General features: G+C 40.1%; 1 protein-coding gene across 1 annotated transcript in view; it reads left to right on the top strand.

Moving 5' to 3' along the window:
* The window catches only part of GCN1 (GCN1 activator of EIF2AK4), a 46,039-nt gene extending 34,031 nt beyond the window's left edge, over positions 1-12,008 (top strand). Inside the window, exons 45-58 of the mRNA XM_075719247.1 lie at positions 241-405; positions 802-963; positions 1,414-1,506; positions 1,769-1,912; positions 2,903-3,172; positions 3,465-3,578; positions 4,100-4,330; positions 4,958-5,151; positions 5,814-5,928; positions 7,087-7,183; positions 8,133-8,281; positions 8,892-8,996; positions 10,483-10,701; positions 11,295-12,008. Of these exons, the coding sequence (XP_075575362.1) occupies positions 241-405; positions 802-963; positions 1,414-1,506; positions 1,769-1,912; positions 2,903-3,172; positions 3,465-3,578; positions 4,100-4,330; positions 4,958-5,151; positions 5,814-5,928; positions 7,087-7,183; positions 8,133-8,281; positions 8,892-8,996; positions 10,483-10,701; positions 11,295-11,420 (2,184 nt within the window). The 3' untranslated portion in view covers positions 11,421-12,008. The remainder of the gene's footprint in view (positions 1-240; positions 406-801; positions 964-1,413; positions 1,507-1,768; positions 1,913-2,902; positions 3,173-3,464; positions 3,579-4,099; positions 4,331-4,957; positions 5,152-5,813; positions 5,929-7,086; positions 7,184-8,132; positions 8,282-8,891; positions 8,997-10,482; positions 10,702-11,294) is intronic.
* The last annotated feature ends 4,000 nt before the right edge of the window (positions 12,009-16,008 follow it).

The raw sequence follows: 16,008 nt of genomic DNA, 5'->3' as shown, positions 1-16,008 counted from the left end.
TGTCGTTAATTTAACTGTTCTGAGCATGAGTGTGTCTGAGTTTTCTCTTTGCTGAAGGCAACTGTGATGACAGTAAAACTGTTTTTCTGTGGTTACTTATAATAGTAGTGTTTCCATTCCTACTACTCTGTCTATACTATGAACAGTAGTTTATGGTCAAAAGTTAGCATCTGCTCACAGTTCACCTTCTTAAGTTTTATAAAACAGGAAAATAGTTAATGAATAAATTTTGGGGGACAGGTTGCAGCACGGACATTAGGAGACCTTGTCCGAAAGTTAGGAGAGAAGATCCTTCCTGAAATCATTCCTATTCTGGAAGATGGACTGAGGTCAGACAAGAGTGATGAGAGGCAAGGAGTCTGCATTGGATTGAGTGAGATAATGAAATCTACCAGCAGGGATGCGGTAAGTTAAATGTGGAAGGTAAAATCTCCAGTTTTCTAGATATTTATGTTATGATACAGGTATTGCAGTTGAGACAGAATAATACAGCTACTGCTGGACTTGTTTTCCGGACTGAATTCAGGCCTTATAACTAACATGAGTTGGTGTTCAGGCAAATGTATGCATTTGTATCTGTTGGTAAATTTAAAACATTACACAGTTCTGACTTTTATGAGATATAATAATAGAGATCATCCACTAGGTCACCTTAGCACTGCAGATATTTATGTTGATTAATCCTGGTTTGCTTCCAACATATTTCAGGAAAACAGCAATTTAGTTTCTGTTGTTAGGTACTTTACTGAGATGCGTGTGTCTGCTGTACTTTATTCTGTAATTTCATCTCTACATCTTTAGGTACTGCTTTTCTCTGAGTCACTAGTTCCTACAGTGAGAAAAGCGCTGTGTGACCCTCTGGAAGAAGTCAGAGAGGCTGCAGCTAAAACATTTGAACAGTTGCACTCAACAATTGGACATCAAGCTCTTGAAGATATCCTGCCATTTTTGCTGAAGCAGCTGGTGAGCATTGCTCAACATTAGTTAACAACTTGATTAATGATGTTATGGGACAGGTTTTGAATAATTAGCTTAAATGAGAAGCAGGATTGTAGTGGCAGACCTTCCAAGGAATGGCAGCTCTGTTTTGTCTCCATGGAGTCATCCTAGCCATCGGTAGGGAAGGTCTTGTGGCTAAAGCATAGGCCTAAGAATTGCTATATCTGGCTCTGCTAGGGAATTGCCTTTGTCACCCGCTTAAGTTGTTTGGCCGCCATTCCTGATACGGAAGATCTTTCTGATGTGACCCAAGAACTTGGTTTGGGTTTTCGCTATATAGTATGAGAGCATTTTTGCATAGAAAGACTTGTGTGTTGGTTATATGAGCACATGGGAAATTGTCACTTGAAATAGGGTTTAGCTTGGTGTGTAACAAATCATCTCTCAGGTTTATAACTTTCTCTTTGCCTCTAGGATAATGAAGAGACATCTGACTTTGCTGTGGATGGTCTTAAACAAGTTATGGCTGTCAAGAGCCGTGTGGTGCTGCCATATTTGGTGCCAAAGGTACAATTGGAAAAAATTTTAAACTTCAGAACTGTGCTTTTTCCTCTGCTTGCTGCCAGTTTTCTTTGGACTGATAAGCCAAAAGGAAGAGCATTGTTTGAGATTTTCTTCTGATTTTGTGCTCAAAATATTGTCATTTGGGTTGTGATGCATTTATGCTTAGAAATTTTTCATGTTGTAGATGAATTGAGATTCATTCTCAAAAACCTTTCTGCTTGTCTCAGTTTTTTGTTTGGTTTTTTTTTTTTTTTTTTTTTTTTAGCTGACGACTCCGCCTGTGAACACTCGCGTGCTAGCTTTCCTCTCATCAGTGGCAGGGGACGCTCTGACACGGCACTTGAGTGTCATCCTGCCTGCTATGATGTCTGCACTGAAAGAGAAGCTGGGGACCAGTGAAGAGCAACTGGCAAGTAGCATGGCTCAGCTCTTTGTTATGACAGGTTGCCTGAAGATAGTGCTTCGGGTTTACTTCCCAGCACAGAGTCCGTGTTCTCTAGATTCACAGATTGCGTGTTTTAATTCAGTCCATTAGCTTCTTCAGGATGAGTCTTTTTGCCTGGTGGCATATTGTGAGTTGAAAAACGTATGCTTTCCAAATCTATTTGTATCCATGTAAAAGTCTCTTTGGCCTGCAACAAGATACAATTCTCAGTTTACTTATTCTTGGAGAACTGCCAGAGTGTCTAGTTAACTTTGTATTTATTCTTGGTATAGAAGACTGAGAGATTAAGGAGCTGAAGGGAGGAAATCTCCAATTTTGCATGCAGCACTCCTTCTGTACTGCTTTCCAAAACATCTGGTATTTGGACTCCAGAGAACATCCTGGAGTTGTGATTGCAGATAGACATGTACATAAGTTGGTGAATTAGGAATGTTAGTGACAGAGTCCTGTTGTCTGTCTGTCTGTCTGTCTGCTGTAGATGCCCATTAGCTCAGCTTCTAGCCCCAGGTCTGCCTGGAGATCTCTAAGGTACCCACAGATGTGCTTGTAATTAGTTTTATGACACACAGCATTTAACTACCTAAATTAAAAAAAAGTTATCTGACAGTACCCACAGTCTCTGAGGGGTTAGTAAGATGGGGAGGCCTAGCTACTCTAATTTCTGTAAATTAGCCCTTCTGCAGCTGGAGAGCAACCTGTGCAGCAATCAGTTCAGCAGTGTTTGGTCACTTATTAAATTTTGAGAGTTGGTTATATAGCTATCTCTGCTCCAGGACTGAATCGAGCCTTTAATGGTGATGTGACCAGCTATTTTCTCATTAAGAGAAACGATTAGCAAGTGGGATGTTTCAGTATTTCTCTAAGACATAATGCTGTGGATAACATGGGGAAACCTGGGGCTAAATCTGGCTTTGTTCTATTTGAGAGTTAACATAAAGTTAATTTGGACTCTAGGAGATGGCAAACTGCCAGTCTGTAATCCTGTCTGTGGAAGATGATGCTGGACAAAGAATTATAACTGAAGATTTACTAGAAGCTACACGCAGCCCTGAGCTGGGAATGAGACAGGCAGCAGCTGTCATTCTGAACATCTACTGCTCCAAGACAAAAGCAGACTACACTGGTCATCTGAAGAGCTTGGTTTCAGGCTTGATACGTCTATTTAATGATACCAACCCTGTAGTTCTGAATGAAAGCTGGGATGCGCTTAATTCCATCACCAAGGTGAGAGGCAGCTGAAAAAGGTTACAATGGTAATGCCTGGCAAGGAGAAAACAGGGATAGCTGGTAAAATACTGCCTAAATTGAACCTTCTGTTTTGATTGTAAACTACATTTACATTTGCGAGTGCTGCAAAGAGTGGAAAGCTGACCTTGACTTCAGCATTGTGAGCCAGTAGCCAGGTCTTTGGAGGAGGCAGGAAACAGGTGTCTTCTCTTGACACACCTGAGAAGAATTCACAAAGAATAGCTGGTTGCCGTGTTGGCCTCATCTTTGTCTTACTGTTCTCCTGCAGAAATTAGATGCTGGGAACCAGCTTGCTCTCATTGAGGACCTGCACAAGGATATCCGGATTGTTGGGAATGAGGCCAAAGGCGAGCATGTGCCAGGATTCTGTATTCCTAAGAAGGTAAAGGATCAGAATGAGCATGGATTCATCACAGCCATAATACCCACCTTTTGCAGGAACTCATTGATATGACTTTATAGCTATTAGAAACAGTGACCATGGGGGCATTCCAAACCTGTATGTTGGAGAGACTTTTTGTAGCTTACTGCTGCTCCTGAGTAACCCTACAGAAGACTCCTCTTGTAACAAGATCTTTGACAGTTCTGTTATGCATGTAAGTCATGGTTGCTGGCTGCTTTGTGGGGGAGTAGAGCTGGACTTCTGTGCCAGATTTCTCTGGTTTAAAAATTCCCTGAGCCACCACCACTTTTCTCATAGCAGCTGGCTTAGTAAGGCGTAGATGCATGAAATCAAACCAAATAAAAGTAGCTCTGTAAATGTGGAAGCAGGCAGCTGAAGGTCAACAGGAAATTGAGAGAAACTCTCCAAGTCTGTGCATCTGGTGTATAACAGGAACAAAAATAAGATATGTATTTTTTGCATCTTAGCTTCTAAGCTTTCTTACCCAATTTTCGTGACAGGGAGTGACTTCCATACTCCTGGTGCTGCGGGAAGGTGTTCTAACTGGTAATCCAGAGCAGAAGGAGGAGGCAGCAAAGGCCTTAGGGCTAGTTATTAAGCTGACTTCTGCTGAAGCTCTTAAACCATCTGTGGTGAGCATTACTGGGCCACTTATTCGGATCTTGGGAGATCGGTTCAGCTGGAATGTCAAGGTGGCTCTGCTTGAAACATTAAGCCTTCTTCTAGCCAAGGTAAGATTCAAAGTAATTGACTGTGGTTTGTGAACATTTTCCATGGTAACCTTCAGCAATATCTGTTGCTGTTCATGTAAATGCAGCTAGGATGTCTGCTGGTGTGGATTTGATATTTAGCAATGGCACTGTAACTGGATAGGATTCTTCCAGCAGCTTCTGGCCTACCAAAAGAGCCCCCAATGCTTCAATTTCTGGACCTCACAGAAATATTGCTTTCACACTTTCAAATGATTAAAAACTACCATGTAATTAATTTCTTTCCTGTGTCCACCATTTTTGTGAAATGTTAAGTCCAAAGATGATCATCTTATGTATTTGAACTGAGCCGAGCTTTTATTTAGTGCTCTGTGTACAAAAGGCTGTTCGTGATGGCATAAAGTCTTTCAACAACATTACCCTTGTATTTCAGTATACAGAAAATAAGCTTAGATTTGAAAGGGATAAAAATTGCATGGTAAAACACTTTTTCATGCTTTTCCTATTTTAGTAGTGTGTTACATCTGAGTAAGGGCTATTTGTGATAATAACTGCTATAGAAGAGATCATGCTGTTTTCAGGCTTTGCTTTCTAGCCACTGTTTCAGACTTGACTGCACCAGTTTCCCTTCTTTCATCGCTGGTATAGGTTGAGATTGCCCTGAAACCGTTTTTGCCCCAACTGCAAACAACCTTCACCAAAGCTCTACAAGACTCAAACCGTGCTGTTCGCCTTAAAGCTGCTGATGCTCTCGGTAAACTCATTGTCATCCATGTAAAAGTGGATCCTCTCTTTACGGAGCTACTGAATGGAATTCGTTCCAGTGATGACTCTGCCATCAGGTAAGCTGTAGGTGATACCTCAGACCTTCCTGCTTATTAAAGACGAAAGAAAGGGCAAGGATGAATGAAAAAGCATTACAGCTATTTGTGTAGAATTTCTTTTTTTTTTTTTTTCTCCCCTTAATTCTGAGAGTAAGATTTACTTATTCGTGAAAGCAGTTGACTGTTAATCAAGAGTTGTAAACCAAAGAATGCAGATTCTTTGCATAGGATGCATAGGGACTGCCTGGGTCAGAAGCTGAGCTGTGGCAGCATACCAGGGGAAGCATTGCTTGGCATCTGCCCAGTTCTCTCTCCTGCACATGCCCCCAGCAACCCACTGCAGCCCACTGTCAGATACAAGACTATATCAATTGTCAGTCTGACCTGAAGTAATGCAGCTGTTCTAGTATCCCGAGTGCACAGATCCCTAAGAAATTAACTTCCTGATCTGAGAATTTTTTTAATGTTTGAATAGTCAGAAAATATTTACATTGTAACAGACAGACACAAGTACACAAACACGGTAATACTCTCTAGCATGGAGTTTTCAGCAGTGCAGAGAGAGTATCAGTCTCCTAAACTGTAAGGCCTATTGGTGTAATTGCTGTATCCAGAGCTCAACTTCTTCTTTAGGATGGGGGGAGAAGCAATGTCTGACTGTAAGTTGTGATCACTTCTAGGGACACGATGCTGCAAGCTCTGCGGTTTGTAACACGAGGAGCTGGTGCAAAAGTTGATGCTGCAATTAGGAAGAATATCAGCACGGTGCTTCTAGGGATGCTGGGACATGATGAGGTACTGCTTCAGCCAGCTGCAAAGGATCCCTGCTGTAGACAGTCTTATTCTTAAATTTTAGATCTGAACTTTCTAACAAGTATTTTCTAAAATAACTTCTGGGGGAAATTACTAATGATAGAGTGGAAAGAAACTTATATAAAGAAGCATGTGGTTGGGCATTGCTCACTAAACTGAATACAGTCTGTAAAATCGATCTTGTTGGAGCCTTGCAGTGTGTTAGCTGAGAGTCAGGTGCAAGAATTAGAGATCCCTAGCCAATCACTGGTAACTCTGAAAATCTGTGACTTTAATGTTTCCTTAGCAACCATATATGTGGGTTTGACCTGCAGCTCCTCACCAGCATGTTTGAGACAGCTCTGAAGTCAGGATTTTTTTGTCTTGGAGAAAACCTGCAATGCCTTCACTATATGCACATATGTGTTTGTAGGCTCTCAGGTGGGGTTTATCATTTAGTATCAGAAATTTTTCAGATAATGTCAGATTTTTCTCCAACGAGCAAGAAGCTCTCCAAGTTTAATACAGGGTCTTCTGTATATGGCAGATAACAACAGTATCATCTGTGAGATTAAAATTAATCATCCAGTAGTTTCTTCCTTATGTCTTAATCTGTGCAACATAGACATGCAAGTGTTGGCATGCTAGAAATAGAAGAACTGAAAAATTCCCACTGGATTGTAAGTTTCAGGGTGGAGAGGAGTAGTGATGAGAAGGTCACATAAGCAAGCCAAAACAACAAAAGCCTGGAAGTTCTGAATTAAAAGTAGCACGAGTTTATCACAGAGATAACGTAGAGATGGCTAGAAGTAATGCTTACTTTCTAGACTGTGAATCTAAAGTCTTTAACACGCCTTTTAAAACATTCACTTTCGTCTTTATGACTTTTCCATTTAACGAATTAGAATTTATATATGGTCTGTAATTCTTCGGTCTCTGCTGTCTTTTTTGACTCTGGATTTGGCTTTAAGTTCCATTATGTACAAGAAACCTTGTGAACTGACAGAAATCCACAGGTAGTAGGAGTGAAATACAACTAATAATATTTATTTTCTCCTCTTTTTATTTCATACCCTCTTCTGTCACTTGCTGTTCTTGCTCCTTATCTCTGGTGTGTATTGAGCTCAACTGGTGTTACTCTTTTCTTCCTTTCCTTGTTAGGATGCCACCCGCATGGCCTCAGCTGGCTGCTTAGCAGAACTGTGCGCATTTCTGTCAGAAGAGGAGCTCAGTACTGTTCTCCACCAGCACTTACTGGGTAGGTGAAGCTGTTTACAGTGACTGGAACGATTCTGAAAGCAGGGCAAGACACCTTCTTAGCCATTGGTTTTGGCAAACTTTGTGACTAATTATTTAGGTTCTTCCTCTTTGTCTTAAAACTGAATGTCTACTCTAGATTTTCTTGTGCTTTTCCTCACTCATGGCTGTTCATTTGAACACCCTGGTACACAGTTTAGCACGGGGTAGTGGTTGTAATTTGGGGTTACCCATACTTTTTTTTCTGGATTTGTTTTCAGATGAGTTGATGAAAGTACCGGCATGGCTGAGTGATTGCTAGTCCTGACACAGAGAGGATGGGAGGTGACAGGATGTTCAGGCAGGGTGGACGGGAGGGCCATTCCACCTTTTTTGATGACACTGTGATCTTAGATTGGCTTATGCTAATTGCAGACCACATCTGATGACTTCAGATGGTTTTGGGAATTAACTAATTTGCCTCTAAGTTAGAAAAAAAAACATGGATTTTGTAGGAACTCATAGTGGTTGGGAGTGCTATGGGATTACTCTCCTCTGTGGGATTAAAAAGGGAACCTGTTAGCTGGTTTCAAATTACAGATGACTTTTACAATTTTTAGAGAGTCAAAGCTTGTGTAATTCCAATGCCAAGCTCCTTCATGCACTAAGTGATGTGGGCCTGACTACATGTGACTGAGACCATCAGAAATAACTGGGTTGACCGATACAGAGTCACCTGTTTGTGTCTGGTTTCCACACCTGCCCAGAAGGTGTTCCTGTCTGGTAGAGGTGTTGTGTTTTAGCACTGTTTGTGTGGCTTTTTGGGAGGAGTGGAAGAAGCAAGGCATTGCTTTAGATCCTGCTTATTACTTCATTTTATGGAAGCAAATTGACAAACTGACAAAAGCTTTCTTAGAGGAAGAGAAACGGATAGCAGGAACCTTGCTATTGTGCTGTTCTTTCATTTGCAGCAGATGTCTCTGGCATTGACTGGATGGTGAGACATGGACGAAGCCTGGCTCTCTCCGTGGCTGTAAATGTTGCTCCTAGCAGGCTGTGTTCCCCCAAATACTACAACAGCGTTCAGGAGATGATCCTCAGCAATGCCACTGCTGACAGGGTAAGTGCTATGTGAGAGTGGGCGAGTTCTGTTGCAAGCGCTTGTTGGGAGTTTTAAAAGGTGTGCAGGTTCTCTGTTACCAAACAGAACAGAACAAAAATCCCCAAGTGCTACCTGAAGATTCTCCCTTGGCTAGATGCAGTTTTATAGTGAAATTACATGACTGTTCTGATTCTTTGAGTTCTGATCTCTGTGGAGGTGAAGATCAGATAATCTTCAACTGCAGAGTAGCTTTTATTGGAGTAAATGACACTTCTGTTCCCCTATTAAAAGTTCTCATTCATGGGTCAGGTTTACAAGAAGTGCAAATACTTTGTTTTAGGAGGAAGATTTTAAATCTAGGGTTGAATGAGTAATTTGGTGTAGGGAACTTGGGGTGTCTGTGGGGGTCTGCGACCTTATTCCATGTGGCTCATAGTCAACATTATGAGTTTTTCATCGTATTACCCAATAACATTAACCTAATGTTTTCCTGCTTTGTATGCTACAGTTTTTTGAAAGATCTGTTTAGCCTTCTCCAGCAGGTCACCAGGTCTGAGACCACGAGCCTAGTTATAAAGGCTGTTGAACTCAGCTGTAGTAATGCCAATTTTTGTCTTTTATGTTGAAGATTCCCATTGCAGTTAGTGGTATCAGAGGGATGGGCTTTCTTATGAAATACCACATGGAAGGAGGAGGGAACCTGCCTCCAAAACTTTCCAACCTCTTTATTAAGGTAAGACTTTTCATGAGAACTACATGGCGTCGCTCTCCTGTGATCCGACTCTTTCTTTGAGCTAACTCATGGGTGGCTTTCTCTGTCAAATTTCTGTATGGTAACCCAGCATGAAAACTGAAAGCTCAGTTGCCTTATCTTGGGAAGCTCTAAATACCGATCCTTGAAAATCTAGATGTGTGTTTTTGTGGCAAAGTACAGACAGAGTCACTTTATCAGCCTGCTTTGCTGTTGTGAAGACAATACTGCTATCCCTGCTGTAATATGGAAAATTGACTTTTGATCTTTCTGTGGTAAACTTCAGTTTTGATTCTTATGAATTCATTTTTTCCTTTGCAGTCACAAACAGCTGGCAGAGCAGCAGAGAAGAGTGGGGGGCAATTGTCAGTTTTTTAAGGTTGCTAAAGGTCAAAAGGCCTTTGTTAGAAACGCATCAAACACCTACTCTTACCTTACCTGGTTTTGCTGCAGTACTTTTTGACTTCCACTTTTGTGGAAGGGAGTAGCTCTGGAAGACTGACATAAAAGAGAGTATTCAAGTCAACACCTTTTTAAATTCGTATCTATTTCAATATTCTATCTCAAAATTCCTTCCTTTCTTGGTTTTTCTGTTTTTTTTGGTGCGGGGTTTATTTTTGGTTTTTTCCCTCCCCATAAAAGTATCCCTCATGGTAGACAGGATCTGAATTTTGAACATTAGAACCTCAGGATGTTTTCAGTGTCTTAGAACAGATAGGGGAGGATAGAGTGATTTTTATTTTGTCCGTCATCTTTATTGTAAACAAAATATATTACATTGTCAGGTTTTAAATTTCTTTTCAATTTACTTGAAAAGCTACCAAACACGCAAGTTGACATGATGCAGGCCATCATTCTTCAAAGCAGACTTTTTGTTTGAAATCCTACATTTATATATTAATATCATAGTATTGTATTAAAATGAGTATCACAATTGTTACAATACCTTTATCACAGTATTAATAATGCAGTTGACATCCAGATGTTAGCTTTCATGTTTTAAGTGTGTTGAGAGTAAATAAAAAATACAAAGCTCTAATTTTTTTTTATTTTTAAATGAAATACACTGTTGAAATGCACCTTATACTCCAACCAGAGATTGACTTGGCTGTTGCTGCTGATTGAGCGTGTTTTACAGAGGTGCTGACACCACAGCTTTTGCTGCACTTAGTGGTCATTGTCATTTCCTGAGACAGTTGAAAGAGAAGCGTGTGACCCTGTTGTCAGCCACATTTTTAGAAGTTTTCTTTTGAAAAGGTGTCGTTTTCAAGGTTTGATCTTCTCTTACTGTTACAGTTTAGTCAGACTTGTTGATAACAAGTTTCTCTCTTGCATACCTGTGAGTTGAAAACTGCTTGCTTTTCTTGTTATAGTTTAAAATACTTAAATTAGAAAAAAAGATCTAACTACTGCTTTAAATACCTGTCCTTGGTATATTTGAATTTAAGTCCATCTTTGTCTCCTTTAGTGTCTCCAGAACTCATCCAGTGACATAAAGTTAGTTGCAGAAAAGATGATCTGGTGGGCAAATAAAAACCATCTTCCATCACTGGATCCTCAGACAATTAAACCAATTCTCAAAGCGCTTCTGGACAACACAAAGGACAAAAACACCAGTGTAAGAGCCTACAGCGACCAAGCTATCGTCAACCTTCTGAAGATGAGAGCAGGAGAAGAAGTGCTTGAGGTAGGAGATGGAAGGAAATGTGATCATTGGTAAAGGCTGTGTCACGTTGCTCTGTGTATGGTTAAGCGTTGTGCCTGGAGCCTCGGAATGTGCTGGCGGTCTCTTACGAAATAGACGGAGTGGGACATTCCTATTTGCATTTAAGCCTTCATCGGTATTCTCATGCTAAGCCTTGAAGAAATAAGCAATACCGATACTGTACAACCGTACAGTGCAGTATTACCAAAATCAAGGTATTTAACGTACCTCCCAAGTTTAACATAGTAGCCTTGCTTTCAAAACGCCGTAAGCCCTTACTGCACTGTAGTTACCTTATCTAGGACTGCTAGTTTATTGCCTTTGTCACTTGTGTAATCCTACTGCAGCATTAGTGGTGCTAGATAGAGTTAGGATGGACTACTTCATACATCTGTTTCCAGACCACTTAGCTGCTTTTGGGTAGTTCCCATGTCAGGAATCATAAAACCAGATGAAGGATTTTGGTATGTTTGAAAAATTTGAGATAAATACAGCTTGTAAGACACTTACATTTATTCTTATTTTGAATGGTATGGCGTAAGGAATTGGTAATTGGTGTTGCCTTCCTTCCACAGTCCGTTTCCAAGATCCTAGATGCTGCCAGCTTGGAGCTTCTCAACGAAAGCTGCAGGAGATCGCTGAAGAAGCTGGCTGGCCAGGCTGACTCTGATGAACAGATAGATGACACTATACTGACGTGATAATAAAGCTCCAGAAGACAAGAAAACACTGAACCAACCGCTGCATCAGCATTTCAACTCAAACACCTATTTTAAATGTTTTCATTTTTGAAAATGTTAATTCTGATGGGATTTCATGAAAAGGACTCCCAGAGAGTATTTTAGTATCAAATATACCAGAATAGCCTTAATTAGACCCACATTAGCTGAAAATTGAAAATTTGGTCCCCTTTTTGAAACAGATAATGCGCAAGAAACAGATATACTAATCAATACTGGTAAATTGTGGCCATCTGTGAGATGCGGCTAGAGCACATCAGGCTTAAACTCTGGTGACACCTATTTCCTTTCCAGGGTCTGTGCAAAAACTCCAGTACTGGAAGTGTTGTTGCTCTTTTCCACAGACACTGTGAAGCAGGAATAGAACTCGGTGAAAGTTAAAGCGTATTGTTTTTGTGTACTGCTAACTTGCTGCTTGTGACGGTTCTGAAGACTGAAAATCCCTGTAAAACAAAGTATTTAAAATAGCCTTAGAAATCACAAATGCGAAAGGGGGGTTAAATGCAGTCTGTTTAAAGAAGGAACATTTAATAAAGGCTCTGACTTTGATCCTTCTGGTGTAAACTGTTCTTTTTACAAATTCATTTGTCAACAAACTTATACTGTGATTTACTTTTTGGACCTGCTTTTTCTATGGCATACAGTTTGTAGAGTGGGTAGTGCTGTGATGTATAAAAACCTTCTGCAAAACTGAGGCAAGCTAGGGTTTAAAACCAAGCCAGAATTGACATTTAATGAAATTTCTAAGTAATTACTCCTATTAATTTCCAAAGTATTTTTGACTACAGACAGCTTTTTAGTTATTCAACTTGTGAAAAGTCCTCTATTTTCATATCTTCAAAGGCTTCACAAGATACTTGGCACTTCCAACATACAGGGTTTTTTTTTTTTTTGTCAGTAAGCTGTACTGCTCCAAGAAAGCAGTATTTTATTTTGCCTGGCCACATATACCTCTTTTCGAAAAACTTATTTTAATTTACTAATACCTTTTAGGCCACTTGATGGAAATAGTGAAAACCTTGTTGCAGAATACAAATTATTAGAAGGAAAAAGTAGCTTTACATTTTGTGTAGAATAATAGTTAAGCGAGCCTTACCTATCTTACGAAACTACACAGAAGCTGGTTGCACCTGAGAAGCCAGAGCATTAAGATTTGTTGTTTCAAATGGGTGGGTGGTGTGTGCGGGGGAATCTTCCTTACATGTAACTCCGGATGGCTCAAACCATGATGACAGGAGGAGAACACAATACTGCACATCGTAAAATTTGAGAGTGTAAAATGCAACCACGTGGGAACACACGTTCTGCTAGAACCAATTTGCAGATTGCTATGGCAGTAGCAGCAAACAGAAATATGTTTTATCTTCACCACACTAATGCCTCAAACAGCAAGATACAATCTCAAGTAGATATTTGGGAGTGTTGTGCTTTGTTCTGGTCAAAAGTACAAGAGCCTGTCAAAACGTTCTTGATGTTATGTCAGCGCCCAAGCCTGTGGCATAGGCTCCTGGCAACAGAGATTTGCCATAGGAGTCAGTGGAATGCTGTTGGAAGGGACTTGGGAAAATCAGCTATTTTACCCCTTACCTAAGATAGGCTCAGCTCCAGCTGAACCATTACCAACTGATTTCCATATAATTATTTTTTATAACATTGTACGATGGAGATTCCATAACCTCTCTATACCATCTATTTTTCAGACTCTCAGAGCTTACCTTGTGTCTAAAAAAACCCAGTGATCTTCCTTGCTGCTACTTGAGTCCACTGCTGCTTGTCCTATTCCCACAGGCATTGAAAATAATCCATTTTTGCAGCAACTGCATCGTCACTTCAGTGTTCTTACTCCTGGATGAAAAAAGTTTAGATTTTCTAAGTCTTTTCTCATAGATTTGCATATTTTCTAAACATACACTGCTCCCTCCATATTTGTTCCATTCTGATTCATATTTGCCTTGGGGCGTCCACTGCTGGACAAGGTCTTCTAGGAGAGAATATTACTTTGCAAGCCCTATGTAACGCACCATTGTCTATCCCAACACAAGGTCTGGGTGTTCTTTTTGTTTGAACAGCACAGTGTTGTTGATGAGTTTAGTTTGTGATCAGCTGTCAAGCCAAGCTACAAAATTGCTCTTTGGCTATTTATGATTCTATTTCCAATCTTGTATTTGGGCAGTTGGCTATATGTACAAAACTGTAGTTCTTTCCAGTTGGTCTTACTGAAACTGTATTCTACTCATTTCGTAACATTTATCTGCATTCTGAAGGTGGTTATAAATTCTGATTTTGCCTTCCAAAATACTTGCAAATCTTAAACCATCTTAAAACTATGTATTTTGCACTGAATTGGTAATAATCAAAGAGTGAAAACTCAACTAAATGCTCTTAAGAATTTGGCAGTCTCAGGGCACTGGGATCAGTTTCACCTGTAATGAATTAGCTTCACCTATAATGAATTAGCTATGTTTCAGGATAACAGAGGAACAGCAGTTAAACCATGCAATGCAAAAACTTTTGTGCACTGAAACATACAAAATTTTATACCATTCAAAAACTACAGAAACCTCAGTGGTTGTACTGGAATCACTCACTTCATCATTGCAGTCAGGAAGGAAGACAAAAATTGCAAGTTTCTCTGAAGAATGGCTGTTTGAGCTCTTGATCATGGGCACCTTGGCTTACCTGTTTTATCTTGGATTCTGATTGACACACCACATAAACATGTGAAAGAAAATAACAGTTAAATAGAAGCCTTTTTTATTAACTTGTTAATTTTAGCCAATAAGATCTTTTGTTATTAAGGGTATTTTGATGATTTGTATTTCCACCTTTTGTGGCAGCAAGTGGAAAAACTCATTCATCTTTCCAAACAGCAGCTGAATTTCTGCACTCAGTTCAGTTGTTTCTGAGAGGGAGGAGTAAAATGTAGGAGCTCACTTGCACGTATTGAGAATATGCTGATTTTTCAATTACAGCGAAACACTGAACTCGGATTTTGATAGCTACTTTTCACTAAACTATTTATACACTGCAATATAATACATCAGAGATAAAATACCCTAATTTTTACCACAACATGAGATCTGATAAATTGATTGTGCCAACTTGGAGACTAAAGAATTAATTTTTTTCTCATTTCAAATGTCTTAAAAATACCAGTTGTCAGTAAGAGATAATCTTCCCCACAACTGACTGTAATATTGTCTTTGAACTGTCAAGCAACTGTCTCTGAGTGACAGCTGAACAGTGTATTTCAAGAAGATAAAAAAATAATTTATGAGAGATGTTTAAACTTACAGGGTGATGGAAATTTCAATGGAAAAGAGACAAATGTGAAAGCATAAAATATTCAAATTTTTTTTTTTTTGCTAAGTCATAGTTTGTACTGTCCATTTTATTAGACAACATCACGCTGTCTCATGCTTTTCACATGAAGAGGTTTCATGAGCTTAAAAATAAAGGTAATAGGAGTCACTGTCCTTTCGGGTTTGAGCTGGTGGCTTGTATGCTGGATCCAAGGGATGTCCCTGCAGCCGCGCAGCATCCTCAGTTACCGCGATGCTCAGGCACACGTTGGGTTATACACTGGGCTGCCCAAGTGCTTTACGGGGGGGTGTGTGTGTGTGTGTGTGTGATAATGTGGTGGGGGTTGCTTTAGCACTGGGCTAAGTTTGGGCTAGCTGCAAACCCTTTTCTAGCAGGGTTCCTGTGAGCATAAGTCTGTTAAACAACACATGCTCATGTCTGGTAACACTCCAGCCTTTCTCCTGCTCCTCAGTTAGCTACATTGCACATTTGAGGATAATGCAGAATGAGCTATAGAGTGTGGCGTTTCAGATGTATGAGCTGCAGAGTGAATGTGAGATGGGACATCATCTAAGTGGATTTCAGGATGTATGGGACTTGACAGGGGTGAGCTTTGAAGGCTAGAATACTTTTTTGAAGGTTGAGATTAAGGAAGGTTTATAATTAAAATCACAGACATTAGCCATATTGTTATTCAGAAGTATTTAGAAGATGCAATTTTACGTGCTGCTAAAAAGAAAAAATCTTCAACCCAGACATGCTATTTTAGCCATACTAGGTTGGTTTGTTTCCAGATGAATTGCACACAAATTGGACAAATATAACTCTGGAACCATACCACAATATCCTGTGGAGAACAAACAGAGAATTAGAATTGGTTAGAGACAATTGCCTTAAAAAATACTCTTATTCCTCTTAACCAAACCCTATTGTATAAATCCAGTGAAGAAGAGTCTATAGCTTTCAAGTCAATGTTAAAAAATGTTGAAAAAGCTATATGGCTAAAAACTGTCTTTGTCATTCTCTAAGAAACACTCACAGATCACAGCACAGTTGTGGCTGGAAGGCACTTCTGGATTTCAGCCAGTCCAGCCCCTGTGCTCAAAGCACGGTCGAGTAGAGCAGGTTGCTTGGGGCACTGTCCAGGCAGGCTGGACTCCACAACCTCCCCAGGCAACTTGTTCTGGTGCGTGACCACCCTCATGGTGTCACTGACACCGTTCGCAGTGGTGATGGTCCACTGATT

This window comes from Pelecanus crispus, chromosome 11 (genome assembly GCF_030463565.1).
Source record: "Pelecanus crispus isolate bPelCri1 chromosome 11, bPelCri1.pri, whole genome shotgun sequence".
NCBI lineage: Eukaryota > Metazoa > Chordata > Aves > Pelecaniformes > Pelecanidae > Pelecanus > Pelecanus crispus.
Note: the sequence above shows the minus strand (reverse complement) of the source record. Positions and strands in the feature narration are given on the sequence as shown.